This window comes from Melopsittacus undulatus, chromosome 9 (assembly GCF_012275295.1).
Source record: "Melopsittacus undulatus isolate bMelUnd1 chromosome 9, bMelUnd1.mat.Z, whole genome shotgun sequence".
Classification (NCBI taxonomy): Eukaryota; Metazoa; Chordata; class Aves; order Psittaciformes; family Psittaculidae; genus Melopsittacus; species Melopsittacus undulatus.
In genome coordinates, this window is record NC_047535.1 from 257,327 (window position 1) to 267,359 (window position 10,033).

The 10,033-nt window shown below is 53.9% G+C and overlaps 1 protein-coding gene across 1 annotated transcript; it reads left to right on the top strand.

Annotated features, from left to right (window-relative positions):
• The first annotated feature begins 1,079 nt into the window (after nucleotides 1–1,079).
• Nucleotides 1,080–9,574, top strand: PDIA3 (protein disulfide isomerase family A member 3). The gene is made up of 13 exons (XM_034065965.1): nucleotides 1,080–1,306; nucleotides 1,853–1,931; nucleotides 2,782–2,899; nucleotides 3,329–3,436; nucleotides 4,290–4,419; nucleotides 4,619–4,735; nucleotides 5,217–5,342; nucleotides 5,826–6,008; nucleotides 6,525–6,633; nucleotides 7,503–7,631; nucleotides 8,357–8,436; nucleotides 8,948–9,005; nucleotides 9,238–9,574. Exons 1-13 carry the CDS (start codon nucleotides 1,155–1,157, stop codon nucleotides 9,355–9,357), a joined length of 1,509 nt encoding a protein of 502 aa, XP_033921856.1. The 5' UTR covers nucleotides 1,080–1,154; the 3' UTR covers nucleotides 9,358–9,574.
• The last annotated feature ends 459 nt before the right edge of the window (nucleotides 9,575–10,033 follow it).

Genomic DNA, 10,033 nt, shown 5'->3' on the forward strand with positions numbered 1-10,033 from the left:
CTGGAACCCGAGGCTGGAACCGGCTCCGCTGCAGCTGACGGTGCAGAGGTGTTGTGTTACTGATGCCGGGAATCCGGCGGAGGCGGTGGCAGCCGGGGCTGCGGGCACCGGACCGGCCGGACTCCGTGCTCCCACCCCGCGGCAGTGCCGGAGCCGTCGGCAGCGGCCCCTGCTGGACCGGGGAGCGTGTGCGCGAAGTAACGGGTCTTAGGAAGAGCCTCCGGGGAGCTCCAGCCTCTCTGCACTAATTCGTTCTTACAGACCCCGCGCATCCCGCACGGAGAAAAGCTGTCCAGGGGCCGGGACACCGAGCCCGTAACCCACCGCGTTCCCAGAGCCAGGCCTCTCGGTGCCTGGGGGGAGCCGGTGTCCCACGGCCACTGCTGCTGCTGCTGCTGCGGGGCAGATGCTCCCTCAAGCTGCCCCCAAGCTGTCAGTGGAGCATCCAGTGATGGAGCCCAGCGGAGTTTCTGTGGGTGGTTGGGTCTTGCTGCGGTTGATATTGAAACAGAGCAGAAACCTTCCTGTGCTTCGAGAGACGTGTGTAGATACCAAGCAGCTCCTGAGGCTCTGCCTTCTCCTCTGCCTGCAGGGGTGGGAGCACAGCCTGGGGGGCACTGAACACCACCGAACGAGACCTGTCCAGGCAGCGCCCTCCAGACAGCAGCAGATGGGGCACTGCGGCATGAAGAGGGGGAAAGCCACGTTTGCTGCTGGTTTAGGGAGCAGTGACAGCCAGGGCCAGGCTGGGCTGTGAACAGCGTCACACAGCTGCGGCCCGAGCCCCGGAGCTGCCGCCCGAGCCCCGGAGCTGCGGCCCGAGCCCCGGCAGGAGCCGCTCCGCACCCGACGGGAGCCGCAGCAGGAGGAGGGAGCCTGGGGCCGAGCCCCGAGCACGGAGCAGCACGTGCGGGACGCGAGCGCCCCACCCAGGCCCCGCCAGCCGGGACGGAGGCGGGATCACAGCGCCTGGCCCCGCCCAGCCGCGTCGGCAGCCCATTGGCAGGGACCGGCATGACGCGAGCAACGGCAGCCAATGGGGAGCTGCCACACGGCAGATCCGGCTCGGGGGGCGGGACTTCCGGCCTGCGGCCCCCGGTGCCTGTTCAGCCTCCGCCGCCGCCGAGGAGGGAGCTCCCCCCGCCGCCGCCGCCATGTCCGCCCCGCGGCCGCTGCCTGCGCTGCTGCTGCCGCTGCTGGCGCTCACCGCCCGCGCCTCGGACGTGCTGGAGCTCAGTGATGCTGACTTCGAGAGCGGCCTGGCCGCGCGCCCGGGGCTCGTGCTCGTCGAGTTCTTCGCGCCCTGGTGAGCGGGCGGGGGGCGGGAGCTGCGGGGGGGGCCGGGGCCGAGGCGCTCACCCCCGGCCTCACCCCACCTCACCCCCGGCCTCATCCCCGGCCTCACCCTCCCTCACCCCCGGCCTCACCCCCGGCCTCACCCCCCCTCTCACCCCCGGCCTCATCCCCGGCCTCACCCCCCCTCACCCCCGGCCTCATCCCCGGCCTCACCCCCCCTCATCCCCGGCCTCACCCCCCCTCACCCCCGGCCTCATCCCCGGCCTCACCCCCGGCCTCACCCCCCCCACACCCCCCGGCCTCAACCCCCCCTCATCCCCGGCGTCACCCCCCCCTCATCCCCGGCCTCACCCCCCCTCATCCCCGGCCTCACCCCCCCCCTCATCCCCGGCCTCACCCCCCCCCTCATCCCCGGCCTCACCCCCCCCTCATCCCCGGCCTCACCCCCCCCTCATCCCCGGCCTCACCCCCCCCTCATCCCCGGCCTCACCCCCCCTCATCCCCGGCCTCACCCCCACCTCACCCCCGGCCTCACCCCCGCCCCGGCTCCCCTCAGGTGCGGGCACTGCAAGCGGCTGGCGCCGGAGTACGAGTCTGCAGCAACCCGGCTGAAGGGGATCGTGCCCCTGGTGAAGGTGAGGGAGCGGCTCCTGGGGGGCACCGCTGGCCGGGGGGTGTGCGGGTACCGGGGGTACCGCAGCTGCAGTGCGGTCTCGGCTCGGGCTGTGCCGGCCTTCGTCCCTTTGAAGGCGCAGGCAGCAGGGAAGGATCTGGAAGCTCAGCCTTGCGGAGCTGCCGCCGCCGCCGTGTGCAGTGTGACGGGTGTGTACGGGCGTGTGAAACGGGGCTTGCCTGAAGGGAAGGAAGAAGCCTCCTGTGAGCTGCATAACCCAGTGTGACACTGGCCTGTGCTGCACCTCACGGTGGTGTCCGTTGGGCTGTAAACTGAAGGATGCTGTCCAAGAGCCTCCTTTTCCACCAGAAATGCTGCCCAGTTTTCTCAAATTGGGGTCTTGCCTTGTGGGGAGTGGTGTGGATTCCTGGCACCAGGGCCTCCTTCCAGCTGAGCTCAGGCTGTTCAGGCATTGTAGGGACTTCAGGACTGATACAGTGCTGAGAACGATGGATTCCTGTGAAGCCTGTCATTACTGCAAGTCTCCCTGTCATCTCTCCAGTAGTTCATTAGATATTTTCCCATGTCTGTCACTACACCCCTGCTGCCTCCTTCCCTGGTCTTAACTGCAGAAACAGGCTCTGTGTAAGGGTACCCCCAAGCCTCTCAGTCAGCTGTGTCAGACCTGGCTCTCTGGGTCTTGTAGATGCTTTGTGGGTCCTTGTGCTTCATGTGAAAGGAATCCAGCCTTGCTAAAGACACATGAGATCTTTCAGAACCTCTGGACTTCATATGTGATAATGTGGACAATGGCAGAGCCGCTCTCTTGTGCGTTGGGTGCTTGGTCTCTGGGCAATGCTCTCTTCCTTCAGGTTGACTGTACAGCAAACTCAAACACCTGCAATAAGTATGGAGTCAGTGGATATCCCACCTTAAAGATTTTTCGAGATGGAGAAGAGGCAGGAACGTATGACGGGCCCAGGACAGCAGGTGAGAGCTCATCAGCAAGCATCTGGCTTCCCAAAGAGATGCTGGAAGGAAGGGCCAACATATAATAGACTTGTGTCAGGGATTCTGCACCTGTTGAGGGATACAGAGAAGGTCCCCACACCCCCTCCTTGCCCTTTCCAGGACTCCGTGTGCTGGCAGAGCCCTGGATGTTTATTATTTAAAGCTCTCCTGCAAAGGTGAAGGTTTCCTCACTATCTTTAGCACCTGGTGTCTTGGGTGTGCAGTACCTGGGAAATGCTAGAAAATGAGAAGCTGGTGGTAGTGCTCCTTCAATTCATCTTATTCATTGTATGGGAGGGGTGTATGGATTCTGCAGAAAGAACTTTGTGTTTCTCAAGCTTTTGAGGAGCTTGAGAAATGTCTTGTGGAAGTTTGTATCGATACCTTTGATTGTTGAACTCTTTTCAGATGGGATTGTCAGTCATCTTAAGAAACAGGCAGGACCTGCTTCGGTGGCTCTCAGTTCTGTAGCTGAATTTGAGAAATTCATTGGTGATAAAGATGCTTCTGTAGTGGGTGAGTAGCTGCAGTGCAGCACTGAACTGAGGGGATACTTGGCTCTGGGACATGTCTTGAGGATTAGGCTATGGAAGGGTGGGAGGTGGTTTCACTGCCTGTAGCAAGAGACATTCCAGACAGAGCCAAGGAAAAAGGTTTTTCATCATGAGACTGATGATGCCCAGAGGGTTTTGAGACCTTCACAGGCAGGCTGGGAGGGTTTTTTAAACCTCAGGTGGACAAAGCTCTGAGCAACCGGAGCTGACTTGGAAGCTGCTCCTGCTTTGGACGGGAGGTTGGACTCTGTGACCTCCTGGGCTTCTTTCCAGCCCTTTTCTTCTTTTTGCTGTGATTTTGCCTGCCTCCCAGACCTCTTTTGGCTGGTTGACAACAGCCAGCTTTGGCTTGCTAGAAAGTGCATTCAGGTGCTGTCCTGTGACACCTGTGACAGCCATTGTTCACAAGGGGTGATGGCAGCTTTCCTTCTGGCAGTTCAGGTGCCATCTTATGAATATAACTGGGTGGATATCAGCGTTTCCAAACTTACTTTTATGAAGTCTTTTTGGCAGTTGTTATCAGTAGTATTGTGTGTGGCTACAAATGGATGTCTTAGAGCTCACAGGACAGCTACCTTTGGCTCAGTGACTAAGCTGGGTGGACTCTCAAGTAACTTTGTGCTGGTGGAAGGGAGAGAGTATAGAAAGGCTCCAGTAAAAATAGGAGAGAAACTTTCTAAGATGAAGCCTTGAAGATGCATTGGTGGACTTGATGCAGAAGGGATCTTTCAGTGCATTGTGGAGATAAATGTTGAGGGCTGCACAGTGACTGCTGTTGGGTCAGTTGGGGTTCACCATCTGTCTTTCTGCTCCAGGCTTCTTTAGAGACGGATCTAGTGATGCTTACTCAGAATTCATGAAAGCCGCCAACAACCTAAGGGATAACTACCGTTTTGCACACACCAGCGAGGACCAGTTGGTGCAGAAGTACGAGGAAGATGGAGAGTAAGTTGCTTAACACAAAGATTTCTTGTTATTGACATATTTGGAAAGAACTCATTTGTTATCTGGATTCACTTTCTGAACATAACTTCCCCATTGCTTGTTATGGTAGGTTTTTTGTTTCTCACTGTAGCCTGTCTGAATAATGGGAAGGGTCTGACAGGGAGGCCTAAACTAATTCATTCTACCTGCCTCCCCTCAGGGGTATAGTCTTATTCCGTCCTCCACGCCTGGCAAACAAGTTTGAGGACAGCTCCATCAAGTACACAGAAGACAAAATCACCACTGGAAAGATCAAGAAATTCATCCAGGAGAACATGTGAGTGATTCCTCACTAGAGAATGTGGTAGACTGGACCCAGTTAGCTTTGATCCTGTCAGAACTTGTTTTCTCTAGCGGGCACTGCTACCGCTTCCTGCTCAGTGTCCAGAAGAGCTGTCTGGCCCACTCTGTTACCTTTGGGGTCCACCTTGCTGGAAATCCTGGCATGGCTGTTAGCATTTACTGTCCATATTCTAACCACCACACGTCTGTTTAGAACCTGAACTTCCTGAGAAGTACGCCAGCCTTGGACTTACTGAGGTCAGATACATCCATTGAGGTTGTGGCTATAGATGGAGATTTGACTTAGAATAACATAGTACATGAAGGAGCACAGTGTTTCATCCTTAGCTCTTATTGATAACTGGCATTTAATGTTTTTGGGTGGGGAAACAAGAGTGGGCTGCATCAAGGCTGTTGCTGGAGGTGATGGGTTCTGGGCAGTGAAACTGAAGCTGCTCTCCTGTTTCATTTGATAGCTTTGGCATCTGCCCACACATGACTGAAGACAACAAAGACTTGATCCAGGGCAAGGACTTGTTCGTGGCTTACTATGATGTGGACTATGAGAAGAACGCAAAGGGCTCCAACTACTGGCGGAACAGGTAGCGGCAGGGGGTTACTTGGCCTCACTTGTTCTGTAGCTCAGCTGACAGCTCCTCCGATTGTCCCAGGAAGCTTCCAGCTGAGTTTCTGATCAGAATCATTGTGGTGACTGCTGCCTGCAATGTGTGTATTGTTTGAACCGCCTCCTGCTTGCTTTTGAATCCTTAGTCCTTAGACCTCAAATATAAACTTCCTCACTGGTGCTGTGTGGGATTCTATTCTTTGAGTTCCCCAGTGTCTGTGACCCTGGTGAACATGCTGACAGGGGTGGAGGATGAAGCAGGCCCTGTTCACTGCAGACATAGGCTTAGTTTTCTGCTTCTCTACACCATTTCTTTAGTACTTGCCTATGCAAAGCACATCATGTAATTGAATTCCTTGCCCATTGTGCACTTCAACTTGAAGGGTCGTATGTCGTGTGAAGAAAATGTTTCAAGGAATAATTCTTTGTTTTGTGGTTTATGTTTTTCTTTTCTCCTCAGAGTTATGATGATTGCAAAGAAATTCTTAGATGCTGGCCACAAACTGTCCTTTGCTGTTGCCAGTCGCAAAACCTTCAGCCATGAGCTGTCCGAGTTCGGCCTGGACAGCAGCACAGGGGATGCGCCGGTTGTCGCCATCAGGACTGCCAAAGGAGAGAAATACGTCATGCAGGAAGAGTTCTCGTAAGGCTTGAGCTGAGAGTTGCCTCTCGCTTGGTGCACTTTGGTCTGAAGCTCTCTGATCAGGCCAGATCTGTTAGCTGGGAGGAAATGGGAAAGCTGGATGCTCCAGCTAGAAGAAGTGATTGCTGGGTCAAAATGAGTCCTCTCGTATGTTTTCCTGTCCTTTAGAGTTGGCAGCCCCTCCTGTTGTATAAAGATAGAATTTAACTTGATATTTATGTGTCTGGTTAGTAACTGAGATGCAGAGGGAATAGTTCCACCTTTCTTCTTGAAAAAAAAGAAACTTAAAGCTACTTGAAGGCCTAAAACTTCAAATGGTCTGAGTACCCAGCCTCTTGCCAAAACTCTTTAAGGACATCTTTGCACTTGTTCTGGGGTCTTTAAGCCAGCCCCAGACTGGTGCTGCTGGAGATGCAGGTGACATATGTTCTGTGGGTGGAAGGAGCTTAAATCAGCCTTGAAAGCTTTCCCCTCCTGTTTGTGTGCTGATGGCTGTAAATGTCGCTTCACTTTCAGCCGTGATGGAAAGGCTCTGGAGAGATTTCTGCAGGATTACTTTGATGGAAACTTGAAAAAGTATCTGAAATCAGAGCCAGTCCCTGAAAGCAATGATGGCCCCGTGAAGGTGAGTGCTGCATCAGGCATAGCAAAGCTCCTACCAGTGGCTGTAGAAGCAGTGTTTAGCAGCAGATTCTGTTCATATGCCAGTGTGTCCGATGCTGCAGGTACTGTGTCATGTCACCTTGGGCAGCCTCTGCCGTGCTAGCTGGAGGAGGACTTAGCTCCCTTGTTGTATTGCAGTTTTCTGAGCCAAGGGAGAAATGCAGCTTGCAGTTTTGATTCAATTTTATTCTCTCAGTGTAGTAACTGCTGTTTGATCACACAAGTGATGTGCTCTACAAGTACAGGATCATCCAGATTTACATGGATTAGGCCAGGGCTTGCTGTCTTGGCTTGTGCTCCCTCATGGCACAGCCTCAACTTGGTTGTGACAGCACTATTTCTAAGGAGTTACATGTTCATCTCGTTGCTGGGGAGCAGTATAACTCCTGCCTTTCATTCGTCACATAAGTTTTGCCCTGAATGGAAGCATTCTATAGCCTGGGTTTCTGATGAGGGCCTTAACCAGGGGGTGGAAGTCACTGTTTGTGTGGGGAGGGATGGACCCAGCCAGTCTTCCCAAACTGATTCCTCAGCCTGCAATTTGCTGGGATTAAAAAAAATGATTTTGTCCTCATCTTGGAGAATACCTGATGCAAACCTCACTTGCAAGTGGTGCTGCTGCCTTGTGACAGGTTTTTACCTGCAAGCTGGGATGCTGCAATTTGGTGAAGAGATGAGTGTTTGGTCACTTTGCTGCCTGCTGTGTAGGTGCAGCATGACTTGTCCTGTGGGAGGGCCAGGCTTTCTTGGCAGAGGGTATGGAGCATGTCCTGTTACAGCCTCACTTTTAACTTGGAAGGAACCCTAACTTGTGTAATCAAATGTTACTAGGTGGTGGTTGCTGAGAACTTTGATGAAATCGTTAATGCAGAAGACAAAGATGTCCTGATAGAGTTTTATGCACCCTGGTGTGGCCATTGCAAGAATCTGGAGCCCAAATACAAAGAACTGGGGGAGAAGGTAAGTTTGGGGCTCTGTTGCAAACACAAAAGAGAGTTTTGCAGCACTAAACAATCCCGCAGGTTCTGTCTGTCTACAGTTTGTGTAGTGAGGCATAGTTGTGCTTTCCTGAGGACTGTGAGTTTGGGCATCTCCTGCGGGTGCACAACTACATTGGCAGGATCTGGAGCATGGTAGCAACCACACTAGTAGGTTTAGCCAATGTCCTTTGCTGTGGCACAGAAATATTCATTGATTCAGTGAATGTCCTTGATTGCCAAAGATCCTTCTTGGGTCTTTTCCCTCTTCATGATTCACAGTCTCCCATCTGGTGAAGGATAACACTGCCCTGCACAGTTGCATGAGTGGAATGAGTAAATTGTTCTTCCATATCTGACCCGCTTTTTGGTATCTGTCTGCCAGGCACCTTCCTGAGCTCTGCACATCCTCACTGCTGCCCTGCAGCATGAAGGGAGCAGTTGCTCTGGGGTTCTCCAGAAGCTGTAGCAGCCCAGTTCAGCAGGGAGCACTGGGATGTGTGTGCTGCATCCAGCTGGCTGAGGAGGGACTTTGTTCCCTCTATTCCTGTTGAGGCAGAAGTAATAAACTGCTCAGCAGAAATCTGCTCACCTGTTAGCATGCTGTGTGCCCTGTCTTCCAACACAGCTATCTCAGGTGATGTTGGTTGCCGAGTTCTGGTGTTAACTGCTATGGATTGGTTACCGATAAGCTTTTTCTACCAACAGCTCAGCAAAGACCCCAATATTGTCATTGCCAAAATGGATGCTACAGCCAATGATGTGCCTTCTCCCTATGAAGTCAGAGGGTAGGTCTTACTGTTGCTACACCATGTCAGTGAATGTCTGCATGCTTCTGTCTCTGACCCACAACCTCAGCAGGGGAGCTGAAGGAGTCTCAGGAGGATGGGGTGGGCAATGGGCATTGAATTGCAAGATGTTCACTTAGTGTGAAGAAACACAGAGTGAAAATGAAGGACATCCATCCCTCTGCTTCCCTGGGATTGTTCTGGTGTCCTGGCTGTGCCTGGAGGCCTGTCTTGCTGCTTTTCAGTCTGCTGTGATTCTGTATTTGGCAGTCTAAAAATGATACTGGGCTGGGTTTCCTGGAAACAGTTTAGGTGGCAGACATGGACAGGGCTGAGCTCAGCCTGTTCTGCAGCCATGGCCAGGCTCTTGGGGGCCACACTGCTAGGTATGGTGCTGAGCTGTTAAACCAGGGGAGTGCAGGGGGTGAGTCCCTGCTGTGGGGGCTTGCCTGCTGGTCTGAAAGACAGCAGAGCTTGTCACGGGTCTCAAGTGTCTCTTCTCTCTCCCCAGCTTCCCCACCATCTATTTTGCTCCAGCTGGCAAGAAGCAGAATCCAAAGAAGTATGAGGTGAGTATTTTGCTGCTTTGTGAAGAAGTGAAATAGCATCCAGGTGCTGAGGTGATGCTGGGCCCTTCTGGAGCTGCAGGTGCCACTCTGCAGCCAGCAGCACCTCCGTGTGGTGCCTGCTGCAGACCCACAGGAGAGCTCTGCTGCCCTCCCCTCCCTGCAGCTGCACTCTTCTGTAGCAAAGGAGAAGCTCCCAGGGAGCCTCTGCTTCATTGTCTTGTGCTTTCTGCAGGGTGGCAGAGAAGTGAGTGACTTCATCAGCTACTTGAAGCGGGAGGCAACCAACACTCCTGTGCTGCAGGAGGAAGAGAAACCCAAGAAGTCCAAGAAGAAGGTGAAGGAGGATTTGTAAAGTACCCACTCGCCATCTTGTTGGGATGAGCGGTGTGCGAATTGGGGAAGCACTGGGCAGACTGGGGCCAGTCTGGGTTGTGGAGGGTCAGTGACCATGTGGGCCGAGGAGCCCCAGCTGCTGTATGTAGTTGTGTTTCATTTCCTGCCGCCTCTTGGCTGCGCTGCTGCTGCTCCAGCTCCAGCCTGGGCTGTGCTGTGGGAGGGGTGGGGGGAGGCTCATTTTCTAATTTTTGTTTTTGTACATTTGGAGAAGTGAAACAATAAAAATGACCCCTTAGGACCGAGTGTCCCAGTCCCACAGAGCCCTGCCCACCTAAACCAGGCTCTGCTCCTCATGGGCAGCAGCTTCCCCTCTGTGTCTGTTCCCTTCACTGAGCCTTTAGAAGTCTGCTTCTGGATATGCAGTTCTGCCCTGAGCTTGTTCTTCCTCAGTTAACGTCAATCCTTCCAGAATGTGGTACCAGCAGCAGCTGTCCCAGGGTGCTTTTAACCTGGTGTGAAAGTAGCCAAGTGTAGTGGGATGCTGCTAACTACCCAAGTGCAGGTAGGGCCAGGGCTGAGGGTATCTCACAGCCAATGGGTTGTGTGTGGTTAGGAGTGGCTCATTACAGGATCACTGCTTCTCTTGTAGTGCAGGCTGGTACCTGGTGCTCTCCAGGAGGGAGAGGACTTGG

What these genes read in the sequence shown, in the direction of transcription:
- PDIA3 (XM_034065965.1), top strand. Translation starts at nt 1,155, where the DNA reads ATGTCCGCCCCGCGGCCGCTGCCTGCGCTGCTGCTGCCGCTGCTGGCG. An exon ending in TCCAACTACTGGCGGAACAG is followed by an intron (nt 5,343 to 5,825) that starts GTAGCGGCAGGG and finishes TTTTCTCCTCAG; the next exon opens with AGTTATGATGATTGCAAAGA. An exon ending in AGAATCCAAAGAAGTATGAG is followed by an intron (nt 9,006 to 9,237) that starts GTGAGTATTTTG and finishes TGCTTTCTGCAG; the next exon opens with GGTGGCAGAGAAGTGAGTGA.